Source organism: Uranotaenia lowii, chromosome 3 (assembly GCF_029784155.1).
Source record: "Uranotaenia lowii strain MFRU-FL chromosome 3, ASM2978415v1, whole genome shotgun sequence".
NCBI lineage: Eukaryota > Metazoa > Arthropoda > Insecta > Diptera > Culicidae > Uranotaenia > Uranotaenia lowii.
In genome coordinates, this window is record NC_073693.1 from 34,864,371 (window position 1) to 34,879,161 (window position 14,791).

Here is a 14,791-nt window from a genome sequence, read left to right on the forward strand (position 1 = left end):
CTGCTGCCTTTCCTGAAGAAACACGGTTGTTCCGTACTGTTTTGGTCGGACAACGTGCAGGTGGTTCCCAAGGACAAGAACCCTCCCAACACGCCAGGGCTCTGCCCAATTGAGAAATACTGGGCTATTGCCAAGCGGAACCTATAGAAGACCAAAATACTGCTAAGGACGAGCAGCAGTTCAAAGCAAACTGGCTTTCTGCGGCGAAGAAGGTGGATAAGGTGGCTGTACAAAATCTGATGGCAGGGGTTAAGCGTATGGCCCGGCAATTCGGTTTTGGAAAAGCGGAAGCCTCACTGAATATTTTTCCTGAATTTTATATTAATTAAACTTGAAAAAGAAATTTAATCAGATTTTTTAAATTAACTATTTCATCGATTTACACGCGTTTTCCCTTGATCAAATTTTGACCGTATCACCCTTTAAAAGAGAAGTATTGGACCGAAAAGTATCAGAAATTGCAGAAGGAGGATGCAGTTACTTTAATACAGACTAGACGAAGTAGGTATAAGTTTGAAAAACTGATCAATATCATGACTGAAAAAAGTGAGCGCCGGCTGGTGGGAGATACCAAGAAAAAAGTAGTTTTTTTCTTACAAAAGACGATAAATTTTTTTTTCAATTTTTTTCGTGAATTGTCATTAGATTACCTTTATTTGCTTCATAGAAAGTGTTTCGATCAAATGAATGGTTTTTGAGATACACGCATTCGTAACTGTCCCATTTCTAAAGTAACTGCGCTTTAATATCTGATATGCGATGAAAAATTAGTAACATTTTTTTTTTCATTTCTCAGTTTGAATTTTCATTCCACATCCAATGGACAGGGTATTATTATACCACAGCTCTATCTTATGAGTAATCTGATTATCTTCTTCATCGGGCTATACTCGATTGAGATCATTGAAGCATTAAACGAGGTGTGGTTTAATAGGCCGATAAAAAAAACGATGAACGCGACCAATGCAATGCGGTAACAATAAAACAGATTTTTTTTTTTTCGAAACCACTCTTTGAATCGCCTAAATGTTTGTTATCAATTGAGGTGTACTTCTACCCAATTTTTGTTAAATCTGTCTGTTGAATCGTATAAAAACGATTAAACTTTGCTCAGGTGCGTGTGTTCCTCACAACACACTGCATTGCTGATTGATTATTCAGCACCCTCGGCTTCAGTATCAGTATCACCGGTCGAAGCACGAGGTGCGATTAAAATCTCGAATGGTGTGATTGTTGTTATTTAAACGAATTATCGCCTATTTCTACGAATGTGTTCTGCTGTGTAAGACTATGTGAATTTTTTTTTTCAAATACATTTTCAAAATACCGAACTATTATTTCAAACTGCTATAAATAGTTAATTGCCAGAAATTGGAAACATGTTGAAAAAATGAAGAAACAGACGATAGGTCCTAATTCAAACTTAATTCTTCCCTTTTCTGTTTCGAAGTTTTCAGTCACTAATGTTTGTCCTTTCTTTACAGTGCCTCGCGAACATTAAGATGCTATCATTCGAGGATCGAAGGCGTTGCTACCAAAAAGTGATTTTGTAAAATCTGTAGCAAAGTATCAAATACTCATCATCAAGCTTCAGCTTTAGGCAAATTCTCGAATGATTCCACCACCACCATTAGGGGTCTGAAAGTTGGTGCAAAGTCCGCGGACGGGAGATCCCGGGTAGTGAGTGTTCCTCCTTCCGGGCATGGCCGAAGCAATCATCAGTGACTGGATCGCGGACTACAATTCGCTCCAGGAATCTGAGGTGCGAACCTTTGCTGCCCAGCACGAGAACGACTTCGAGATCTCGAAGGCCCTGTACACCGTACTGAACGAGCGTACCAAGTATAAGGATGTAAGTCAATTCCATAACCTCAAATCCTGAGAGGTAACTCCTGAGTAACTCCGATTTTTCCCCTCTTTTAGCTCATCTACCCGGTGTGCAATCAGCTGTGCAATTTCTACCGTTCCAATGAGGTGGAGCTGCGCCGATTTACGTTGCAGTTCGTGCCGTTGCTCATCTATCTGTATCTGACGTCGGTGGCGCTAGGGGACAAGAAGGGTTGCCGGTCGATCGAAACGTTGCTGATTTGCATTTACAACATCGAGGTCAGTGCGGACGATGGCAGCCCTAAGGTGGTGTCGTTCCGGATGCCGGTCCTCGCACAGGCGTCCATTTACCACGAGGTAGGTGCTAGCAGTAACTAGGTTATTAAACCAGACTGAGTCAATTTGAGGTCATTTCTGAATTTCTCAAACCCTGGGATCTAAAAAGCTTTGTTTAGGTTCAAAATTCATCCATGATTTTTTGTAAAAATTGGTTTTTGTTCCAACTAAAAAATTATCCCAAGCAAATTTTCCGCTGAACAACTTTGTCTAAGACCGTAACTTCATATCTTATAAGGTAAAAAAGTTATAAGCTGTTTAACAGGGGTATGTTTTTTGGCATTGAAAAACAATAAACTCGATTGACATCACTTCTTGTGCTTCACAAAGTATTGCATGAAAAGTGGTCATGCATTACCTCGCTAGGCATCGAGCAGTGATGTCAATTGAATTTATTGTTTTTCAATACCAAAAGACATACCCCTAATCAATAGCTAATAACTTTTTGTCTTATAAGATACGAAGTTATAGTCTTCTACGAAGTTGTTCAGCGGAAAATTCTTCGGAGAATGAGCAAAAAACCATTTCAGGTTCGTTTCCACAGAAGAAACTAAAATGATGTTGATTTTTCAGTACAAAATATTTAATTTTCCCTTAAAAACTTAAATGTTCAAATATACTCATGCAAACGTAACTTAAAAATTTTGTAAAAAATCATGGATGAGTTTTGAATCAAAACAGAATTTTTTAGACACCTGGGTTTGATAAATTCAAAAATGACCCCAAACCTATTCAGTCTATTGTCAAACCATTGGGGATTGGAATGAGATTATAAATTAAGAATAGTTTTTGAAATATCCATATTGATCTGTAGGGTCCAAACATTGGTGAAATATTTCAGATAAGAAAAACTTTCGCTGTTTTGGAAACTGATTTGTACATTTTTTGGAAGTTGCAAAATTAATGAAAATTTAAGTACCTTATTAAAGAGAATTTTGCAGATCAATTGTAGAGTTCTCGTAATATTTTCAATCTTTTTTTTTTTTTCAAAGAAGTTTGTAATTTGATTGCTATTAATATCAAGCAAACTTTTTTTTTCAATGCCGAACGACAATATATCATTGTTACGATTTTCATGCGCTATTTTGCCCATTCCATTAGACCTCTTTTTTTAAAGATAAAAATAGAATTAATTTTGTAAATATCACTTCTTTGTTTTAAGCTGGTTTTTGTAAACCTCTGCAAATATGGCGTTTCAGCTCGGAATTGAAAAAATCAAAGTCGAAAGACAAAACATTTTAAGTTCATAAATATTGGAATTTAGCAAACTAAAACTAGTTTGTTGGTCAAGTATATATTTGGGAATAAGCTCTCTATATTCGTTCTAAACAAGAGTTGGATAAATGCTACACATATTTTGCTTTAAACGCTACTTTACTCATGGTCTTATTCGCCGTGAAATATATTTTTGTTGATGATGAGAATGGCCCGATTGTGTTATGTGCTATGTTAGTTTCCTAATGGGCCTGGCGAAAGGCTCATAACATCGTCGTCGTCATGCTTGGTTTCTTGAGCTGTACAGGCGATCGAGATTCAGTGATCAAACATTTACAATCAAATAATCCATGGCGCAGCGAAGCCAGATAGATTCTTCTTCTTCTTCTTCTAACATCAACATGGCCAAAACTTGTATGCATCCTGGAAAATGAAAAACTTGCGTTCCTCATTTTTCTTTTCAACGTAGTATCTGATACATAGAACATGCATTGCAGATACTACTACGGCCAGGCCAACCATGTGATGAAAACGCAAAAGATACAGGAACAGGGGAGAGATGAAGCGTGGAGTTCCCTGCCAAACGCTTCTTATGATTATGTAGGGTTAGGTTTTAAAGTGATAATGTTTAAAATGTACAGTTGAAATCAGAAATAAAAACAAAAAAAAATGGATTGATCTCACCAGAAACTTCTTAGGTTGACGCTTATCCATGCAGGTTTGGGACGCTGATCTCTTCCATCAGTATTTTTTGAACCGGTGATTCCTGTTCTCCTACTCCGGTAAAATCCCATTCGCCACTTTTCACTTCGTACCCCAAATTTGTTCCCGAGTTCATAGCTAAAATCAACGTTCCTTGAAATGTACTTTTCCTTGAGATTTATCGGTCATTATGTGAAGACGCTCGACGCTCTCAGTACAAGGTTCTTCGTCTTTTCCAATCAGCTCTGGCACCGGCTCCAGCTGTTGCAGCGGCCAGTAGACAACATCCACCAATTTTGGCAATATATAATGCTTGTACACCTCAAAACATCAACATTTTTCAACACAAAAAAAAAAAAACATTTTATTAGTACATATATTTTTTCCAAGAGTTAAAATAAGCAACCAAAAAAATCATCAGACTTAAATAGTAAAACACTAAATTTTCCGAAATTTTTTCACAAAGTAAATAAAAATCACTCAAATTTTTCATCAACTTGCTGACCACTTTTTCAACAAACAAGAAGATGTCTCTAGATCCATACGTTTTCAAAATCAAACCACGCAAAATTGGAAAAAAAGACAATTCCCAATTGTGGGTGGGTCGGGTGCTTGCTTTTTCCAGTTAATTTCACTTTGTTTGAAAGAAAACTTAGAAATAATCTTAATTTATCCATTTTAATTCTCTTTTTCGGATAATTTTCCCTTAACGCCAACTCGAAACTTGTCTTCTTCTGGATCAAAATCACATAACACCACTAAATCAATAAACCGATCACTATTTGGAAATGTTCTTTCGGATCCATTTAAAAAAATTTCGATCTTTAAAAAAAAATTTGCGCGAACGGAGAGAGAAAACAAACGCGTGCGGCTCCACCTTGCCAAACGCTAGCCTAAATTACAACAAAACTTTCAACATGAAACTCATTTGACACATTTTATTTTCACTTAAATAGCACAATTTATTGAACTTCTGTATGTGAGCGTTATTATTGTTGAAAGATGTCAGTCCATTTCAAAATTTCCGCCTATTTGAAACACTTTTGTGGGAAAATTTATAAAATTTGCGAAAACGCGGAGCGCAAAAATTTTGCGTCATGTTCGAAGCACGGATTACTTTGATCAATCTGGCGCAGCGAAGCCAGATAGATTTGAACACAAACAAAGTGAAGGTGCGTCAAATCTATTCATTGCTAAGTGGTTCATACTTTTGGAATTTTGAAAAGAATTTCAATATATTGAATACATTATCCACACCGTTGTTTGGTTTGGACTTTGCTAGCACTTTTGAGAGGTCTGCGTATACTTTTTTTAACTTCTAGGTAAATTTTTTTTTTTTGAAAAAAACTTCATGAGTTTTCAAGTCAATAAAGATGGATTTCTGTGAAAATTATGCAAAATTAAACTAAATGATCCGAAGTCGACCTACACTAAAAAAGGTTAAATCAATATAAGTCCACTTAAAATAGTTCTTAAATGTTTCTAGTAGGTACTTTTCTTGAATATTTTTAACCTTCCAAAGCTGTTAGCGAATTATCCGTTTCTGGGAAATTTTAGGTTGTAGTTTGATGACGTTCCCCTGGCCGTAAATGTTACCCGGTTTTGAAGATATTATATTCATAGTGTGGGTAACTTATTCTACACACAAAAAAAAAGCATAGTAAAATTACTAAATCCGTGGTTTAAATGAACAACACGCAACCATATTTTTGTTCTTGAAATCACTACGAGCATAATAATTTTACTATGCGTTTATTTTTGCTGCGCATAGTGATTTCGACCGCATTTGTAGTAGGACTGTTAATGCCAGAATGAGTTTTTTTAATACGCCCATTGTAAAATTACAATTTATCATTAAGAAAAATAATATCCATTTATAATCAAATCAGTACCGTATCATGATGCAAACTACTATGGTATGGTGATCTTTCAGAAAATTAGAATATATTTTATGATATTTTGGAAGGCCTCAAAATAATATTCATTTTATTTCCATTTAAATTTTTATTTATTCAATAGCTTATTTTTACTTAATTCACCGAAGCAACATCCACGGTCGGAAAACACGTAAAAAAGTAAATTTTCATAATAACCGCTTCACAGATTATTTACGCTTAGCGTCTGAAATGAAAATGAAAAGACGGGAAAAATTAACTATAGGAAATAGATAAACTGTTTGCTAATTCAATAAGCAGTAGATGAATCAGAAACAACACAATTTCACTCACCGAAAGACTGCATTCCTCGGCCCGGTAGATATAAAGATACTGCTGCGCTAACAGTTCGCCAGTTCAGCATCCTTCGTTCCTGAAATCCTCCGGCGTTGGCCTCTCAGGGAGGTCTCCACGGTTCGGGAACTCAAGAACAGCATTCGCCACTAAACACTAGAAATGTTAAAAAAAGTAAATCTTACTTCATATTTTTGGTTTGCTTATCCAATAAGCAGCTGGTTAAAGAAAATAACACAAACTCACTCACCTGAAAAAAGGTATTTCTCGACCTGACTGATCTGGTGTTCGGTTCCGGGCGCGGCGGTTCAATGCCTCGTTGAGGCCCTGTCCGGCATCAGTGTTGTCAGGTGCCCCAGGTGAACACCGCAAATCGATCAGCACACTTCAATTTATTTGCGCCAGCAATTCATCGATTCAACGTATCCAGAGGAACTTTTTTTTTTCATTCGCAGGTACCGAAATTTCAACCGACTGACGACAACTAAACCAAACACTCAAACGCAACCGCATAGTAGAATTACTAAATCAGAGCATAAAATGAACATGATTATCGAAATTACTATACGGATGCGAGTTTTAAGAAGAACAATGATGAAATTATCATGTGTTTAGTATTTCCGACCACACTTAGGACGATTTGTCAAAATTATCATGCGCAGAGTAATTGCAAGAACACGAATTGTGCAGTGTGAAAACATCATGCGCATGGTAATTTAGACATGAGGAAATTACAATGACCTGTCAAAGTGCGCATAGTAAAAATACTATGTCGTAGTATTATCGCCAAGATTTTTGGTAGAAAATACTAAATCATGGTTAAAAATACTAAATGATGGATATAATTAAATTATCATGACAACGTATTTGAAAAACCCATGCAATTTTTTTCCGTGTAGCTACTCAACATTGCAAAACAAAGTCGATATGTTTTACCAGGTTATCAAAATCTTGTTCAGAAAGGAGAAAAGTCTTTCTCTTGTTTCTCAACTCGTTTTTACAAAATTTGTAGTTTTGGAAACCTCGTAATGCAACTCAAATATGTTTCCCACGGATTATTAACCTTCAACACTTCAGTTTTCCGTTATTCAAAGTCTAAGAAAAAAATCCGATAAACATGTTTCGGAAAAAAAGACTGTAGATCAGCTATGGAATGCTCAAAAAACGTTTGAATTAGTGTCCAAGAAAGCTGAATTTTGCACATCAGGATCCTTTTTTTTATTTTGTTAAGATCGTGACCACAAAAAATGTAAAAAAGTGGCGTAATGCCCGTACTTTTCAATCAATAAACCGTCAAAATTGTTTGAGTCACACCAGATAAATTTTGAAAAGAGGATTGAAAAGTTAACATAATTTGGTACATTTTGCATTTTTAGATTGTCAATAAACGAAACACAGAATTTTTGACGAATTTTCAAAGGCAGCTGTTTTTCTAACTTTTGTCAATTTGCAATTTCTCAGATTTTCTTGCACTTAAATTCGACTTACAGAATTTTGAGTATACCTAATTCAAAATTTTTCGCAATCTATAAATATAAAAATGAATTTCTGTCTATTCGAGCAAATGGAACCAAATTGGAATGCGATCTCATATGCATGGTGGAAAAAATTCGATGATTGTTTAAGACACCTCCCGACTTGCATTGGGAGCATAGAAAATAATTAGTCAGACGAAAGAAATCCACTTTGTATGGGATGGTGATTGGGATGGAGAAAGGTTCCTATGCTTATTCGGGAAACCTACAGTAAGGGGAGGAATAATTAGGTAAAATTTTAAGCAAATGGGGCCAAGTTTATCATAGGAAAGTATATGGATATACGAATTTTACACTCCTCCCCTCCTTTCTTTTTAGTGGCCAGCTAGAAAATGGAAAGGGGTGCATTCATACTTTTTTTTTAAACAAGAGAGATTGATAGGGGGATTTTTTTCTGGGCTTTCAGCGTCCATAAAAAAGAAATGATAAAAAATTACAGATGTCAAGAATGAGGGTCTAGCTATATTTTATTTCTCAATAAACTGATTTTCTAAACTAAAATTTTAGTTTTTCATTGTCGTTAAATTGATATCATTTCCTTAGAACTTGGTCATTCGAAAATCCCAGTTCTTCAGTATATTGAAATGATGATAAAGGTGTTTGAAATTTGCGCTTCGGGTCTTATTGACCCGAGAAGCTTTGGAGGGTTAAATTTCAGGTCAGTCAGTCATTTAGTTTTTTTAGAATGTTAGGAAAGAATTATTCTTGAATCTTTGCAAGTTATCTTGAAACCATTTTGCAAATTTTTTTTTTGTTTAAAAATTAAGTTTTATTTGTCAATTTTTTTTACAAAATTTGTCTCTACTTATTTTATCTCTCATCAACATCTAGATGGAAATTTAGTTCAGCTATATCGATTCTACCGTTACATTTATCATCGAAGCAGATATATTTTACAAACAATTTCAGAATTTCCATTCTACGCCTTTCGTTTAATCCTGCTAAAACAGGTCTCAACAGGTCTTCGAAAACGAGCCGCCTCCATCCTCCCAAGATGACTGCTATTGTCCATTTTGTAAATGTTGTTTTATTTCATAACTTTTACAATGCCCATTTTGGAAATTTAAAAAAAAATTCAAACCTATTTTGTGCGATTTTTAAGTATATTTTTGGTTTTGTTTTTAATTATTTTTATACCATTTTTTAATTTTGTTTGGATTTCTATATTTTGCTTTTTCCGTTTAATTTTTCCGCTTCTGTATCAATAGAGATATGCATTTTTAGTCATTTATTTTTGACTGTCAATTGCTGGATTATTTAAGAATTATTATGTGAATGTTGCGCCAATATTTTATCTTTTTGTGGTAATTTCGATATTTTTGTCATTATTGTGTTAATAAGGTTATTTTGAAAATTTTGTTGACTGATTTTTTCTTATGATATTTTAGCTCGAAAAGTGCATGAATAGAAGAAATCTTGAAAAAAAAATTTTTTTTGTAGGCACTATTTGTATATTCATTTAAAATTTTTCAACATTATTAGTTTTTTTCTTAAATTAAATAGAAATTTTTGAAAATTCGTTCCGAAATATTTATAATGGTTGGTTAAATTTGTATAGCTTGAATGAGCTTAAGAATCTGATAGGTTTATCTTATTTGATTTGAGCATAGAATAAGGTTTTTTTAATCCGTCAATTTCTTTAAAAAAAATCGAATTAGCTAAATCTACCAAACTCTTGAGTAAATTTAAAAAAAAAAATTTGTCAAATTTTCAAAAGTGAAAGTAAGAGATAACAATTAAAACCTGACTCTTGCAATCTTGACCAAACTTAAGATTTTTTTTTGAAATTTGGCTCTTGCCAAAACTGTAATTTTTGTAATGTTAAATATTATGCGGATTTCTTACGTTAAAATTACATGTTTTTTTCAGCAAATACTGTTTATAAAAAATCAATTCCTTTACCAAAATTCTGTGGCTAATTGTTTAAAATTCTTTTCTTTCATCAAACATAACTTGTGAAATAATCTCAAATTCTACTTTAGATTTGTTATTTCCGTGAATACGAACTGATTTAGATAAAAAATTTAAATTGTAAAATGTAAATAAAAACTAAAATTGTAAGTCTTTGATCTCTTGCGATTTAAATTCCTCAACTATTCTCGCGATTAAATTATAGCAATCTCGATATTTTTACCTCGGTTGTTGAAATCTGTTTCTGAATTTCAATACGATTTCTAAAATGCACAAAAAAAAATCTGAACTCATATTCAAGATCAGAATTTTATATGTGAACCAGGGGTGAAATATATTCAGAGCCCTCAATCATGAAGTTATAAAATAAATTATGATTTTTTGGGTTTCAATTTAATTTATTCGGACTTGAACTTGAATATGAATATCAAATTATGGAGCTGATTTTGATTTTGTAAATTTTGGATCGCCTTTTCGAAGCATTGTTAGGTATGTTTGGATTCTGGATTACAATTAAGTTTAAGAACTTTGAATCTGAATATGAAACAAAAATCAAAATATTTTGTTTTTTAACACTCGAAAAATTATTTTCTTATTATTGAAAATGAATATGAGTTGCGAAAATCATGAATCGAATTTGGAATGAAATGCAAAATCGAATTTGAACCAGTTTTTCAAATCAGCTTTTTATTTCTAATTTATAATGTTATAATATTTTAATGGCATTTCGGCGAGATGAACTCTAGTAGAATGAAATCGAAAGATAGGAAATGATAGGTGGATAGTTAAAGCTAGGGCGCTTTGGAGAAGAAACATTTGAAAGGTGGTTTTGAAAATGTAAGTCTAGGGCATGTGGGAGAAAGCTCAAACTAATCGGTTGAATCTTTGCTCGGCAACGGTTAATTCTGTATGGGAGGCGAAGCAATCGCAGCTCGCATACAGAATCAACCCGATGGATTAGATGTGTACAAACACACCTAATCGAGCAAAAATTCAACCGACCAGCGATTACTGAACAATCTCGAAGGCGCATACAGATCTAGCGATGTGTGCTGTTTTTCTAATTTATAATGATGATTCGCACTGTAAATCAAGAATTCTAAAATGCATAACTTCCGGAATGAATTTAAGGTAATTTGAAATTAAAAATTCAGAACTGATTTTTTATCAACAAGTGAGAAAATTAAAAAAAACCGTAGCCGAATTATGAATGGCCTTTGAGGGTTTCGCATCAGTTTTGAATCAATATTGTTACTTTTGAATAACCTTACTCAATCATCTAAATTTGAAAAAATACTTAAAACTTTGAGTAAAGAGTAGAAAATCTCGCTTACTTTTTTTGGACCCTCATGGGAGGAGGGGGTAAACCTCTAACCCGCCTTCCCCCGTTCCTACGGCCATGTTGAGAACTAATATTATTTAAAAAAAAAGAGCGTCTGGAACCTTTATCACTTTGAGATTTCGTTGATCGCGTTATAAGTTGCAAGTCTTGCAACACTTTTGAAAACACAAACTATTCAGAGTGAAAATGAAAGAATTGAGAGACGAGACCCATTGTACCTTATTCTAAAAATCCATAATTTTAATCTTTCTGATAGAAATTTACTCCTTATTTCTTCTAGCTAGAAGAAGTTAAAAAAATCCCTTTTTTTAATCCATGTTTCTCTAAAATTGTCTCACCACCTTTAAAAACGTAATAGTTTTCAGGCACAAAATGTACCAATGTACAATATCAGAAACTTTTATTTGAACAAATATCTAATGATCACATTCCGTTTCTCTCAATTCCAGGAGAAAAGCCTCCTCGCGAGCGATCTCCGCCGGTGGGAGGAGAACAGCAAAAAGGAAATCAGCTGGGGCCCGCTTCCATCGATCGAATCGATCAACGCCCAGAACCGGCTGAAGGTGATGACGGCCCTGCTGTTCACCTACAATCAGCAACTTAATCAAATCCACAAACCCGCCCTGTATCATCTGTGCAAAACCACGTCCCAGCTGGTCAACCAAGGCTTCAGCAAGCTTGGCCACGTGCATCGTTCGTCCTACGGGAATGACCCGGTGTCATCGCCGCCCCACTCGGGAACCAGCTCACCGTCGCAATCCGCCATCAGTGCAGCAGCACAGTCGTCACTTCTTTCGCGGCCGGTGCCCCGGATCGCGGTCAGTTCCCAATTTCTGGTGGAACTGGCCCACGCCAACTATTTTGCCATGTTCAACGAATTCGCGTCGGCGGCCATCGAGGCGGTCAACGATATCCACAGCAGGGCGTGCTACGAAATGCTGTCGGAAGTGATACTGGTGACCAATGCGATACGTAACTCCCTGCATGCGAACCCATCCGGTAGGAATTGTATTATTGGTTGAGATTTACAAATTAACAAACCGTTTTTATCATTCTCGTAGGCCAACCAAGTGACGGCCCCATGGGCATCAGTGTGGCTCTGACGCCAGCGACAACCACCGTAACGGTGTCGAAATCCATGATCACTAACGCATCCTTCCGGGCGAAGAAACTTCCAGGTACGTGGGCCTTCCCCATTGAACTGAACCCCTCCCCTTTGCTTCCAACACAGATTTCTTTTGACAGTTTTGTATTGCCTTTTGGCTTATCTGCAATCATCACATATCTTTTGGTGAAACAAACATTCACTGCCTTCTTTCTTTCTTGCCATGGACACATCTGTCCTCAAGTGAACCACTTTCCGGTCGAAAATCAAAACTTTAAACCCCCGTCAATGAACCCCTCGTTCTTAGGTTCAGTGAACACTTTTTTTGTTTTTTCTTTATTCAAATTTTCAAACTGAGCCTAGCTACCCCCAAAACACTCGTAATGTCATAGTGTGCACACAGTCACGTCCACCGATCCAAACGCACAGAGTGCTGTTTCCAGCGATTTTTCGCGGCACCCATCCCCACACAGTTAGCGAGTGCGCTTCAGAAGGTTTCCCAATCGTTTTCACCGAAAAATTTCTGTTGTGGGACAAGAAAACAGTAAGAAAGAACAGTTCTGAACATTTACATTTGAGTGTCTTTCTTGTCCCGCAACATCCTGTCATCGATCACTAATATGGAACTCGTGCTTTGCCACGCTGTACTGAATTGTTACTATGTATTGACAATTTTATTTTTCTTATGTTTTAATACTTGTTATAGGCTTATGTAACTAAATTTATTTTTTTTTATAAATTTTTTGATTGGCTTCAACATAGCTTGTTTAAAATCCGTACTTGGGAACGATTTTACTTTAAAAACAAAAACCAAATATCTGTTTCTGGTAAAATTATCTCCATTGTCGCTACCTTTAATAATATATGTAACACATCTTTAAATATATAAGTATTTGAAAGAAATATAACCTTTACCATGCGTAATAAGAAAATCATTTCACCCTTTATAAAACATTACCAAACCTTTTTTTTCCACAATATGTAAATTTACATGGCTCAGTCTAGGTATAATTCATTCGATGTGAGGGATAATGATATTCAAGAATTGGAATATTTCACTTCTTGTTTTACCTCGATGGGATAAACATTTGCCATTAGTCAGTAAATCAGTTTAAGAATCATACCAGTGAGAATCAGTTCGTCAACCTGCCTAAATAAGTCAGATTGAGTCAATCTGTTAGATCCAGTCGAACAACTGGAACAGAGAGTAGGCTACATTCACTCATTTAATCAAATTGAATCCGTCGGTCAAACTTCCAACATATCAAAATGGATTAGGTTGTTATTAGAACCAAAATCTTGGTTTTGGTCCTTCGAACCGGATTTCAGACGTCGTTTTTAGAGATGTGCTAGATAATCTTCGCAACCATATCGAACAATTTTCGAAAAAAAATGAATGATCCGTCTTTAGTTATCTATTTTAGGCATCTTGTCGTCAAATACGAAGCACTAGCAGTTTTTTATGGTATGTTTTCACGGGTTCAGTTGAACTATTAAGCCATACAATTCGTAGAAGACATTGATCCGGCTTGGACCAAATTTCTAAGATCTCTCTAGACTCATTCAAACTTTAACGACATTCAATGGATTGTTTTCACTTAGCAACCATAATTTGGATAGATTCTCTCACGCACAACAGGCTTTGGGCATTCCGATCTTCGACTTCATTTTTCTAAACCAATTACCTTGAATTCAAGAAAGGCTAAATCCAATTTATTGTTTTTGCTACAGTGATATTTCTAACGTAACATTTCTAAACTGCGAAACTACTAAACATAATCAAATCGAGATTACAACCATTCTAGACAGACGTGGTTGCACTTTTATTTACCTAATATACACAGTTTATTAATGTAACACGTTTTTCTCTTTGAAATTAACTTTATATTTGGAATTTTAGTTTTTTTTTTCAAAACAACAACGAAAAAAATACAATATTTCCCTAGGATAGTTACCAAACAAGAAATGCTTGAACCGAAAATTTTGGTTAATATTTACGCCATTTTTCAAACGTACTGTGATGCTCTATTTTTAAAAACCAATTAAAGAAGTTTTTCGCTACTTTGTGGCACCTCCACTTCAAAATTTTCGTTTTGGTAATAGTTTTGATAAGTTTGGCTGATTTTACTTCTTGCTTTGTTGGCTTCATACCGCTAACCACCGCGAGGCACAATGCCATATTCAATCAAAACATGGTCTAAACTTTGTGGGAATTCTACGAAGGCAGCAGCTGCTTCTTTTTTTATATGTTTGTGAAATATGAAGTTCACAATTTGTTCACGTCTTTTGTTTACGACCCTCATGTCCACATCACAAATCGAGAAGTTTAGATTTACACTTTTATAACTGACTTTTTCTCCCATATGTTTTTTCATGCCTTTGGGGTCACCAAGCATCAGTGTAGAATTTGAGATGATTTGGGTGATTCCTGAGTGAGCGCAACGCGTTTCAATTTTGTATGGAAATTTATATGGATGAAGAAATTTTTGCACATTAAATCATCCAGAAAATTCAAGTAAACTTGAAATGAAGTTGGTTTTTGATTTTTGGTTTTGGCTATTCTTATGCTTCATTTTTTGCTTACCTACAT

At 35.1% G+C, this 14,791-nt stretch overlaps 1 protein-coding gene across 2 annotated transcripts in view; it reads left to right on the plus strand.

Annotated features, from left to right (window-relative positions):
- The window catches only part of LOC129754460 (hyccin), a 122,323-nt gene that overhangs the window by 37,293 nt on the left and 70,239 nt on the right, over nucleotides 1–14,791 (plus strand). For both annotated transcript variants that reach the window (XM_055750556.1, XM_055750555.1), the window contains exons 2-5: nucleotides 1,485–1,852; nucleotides 1,924–2,184; nucleotides 11,546–12,095; nucleotides 12,158–12,274. In XM_055750556.1, the coding sequence (XP_055606531.1) occupies nucleotides 1,703–1,852; nucleotides 1,924–2,184; nucleotides 11,546–12,095; nucleotides 12,158–12,274 (1,078 nt within the window). In that variant the 5' untranslated portion in view covers nucleotides 1,485–1,702. The remainder of the gene's footprint in view (nucleotides 1–1,484; nucleotides 1,853–1,923; nucleotides 2,185–11,545; nucleotides 12,096–12,157; nucleotides 12,275–14,791) is intronic.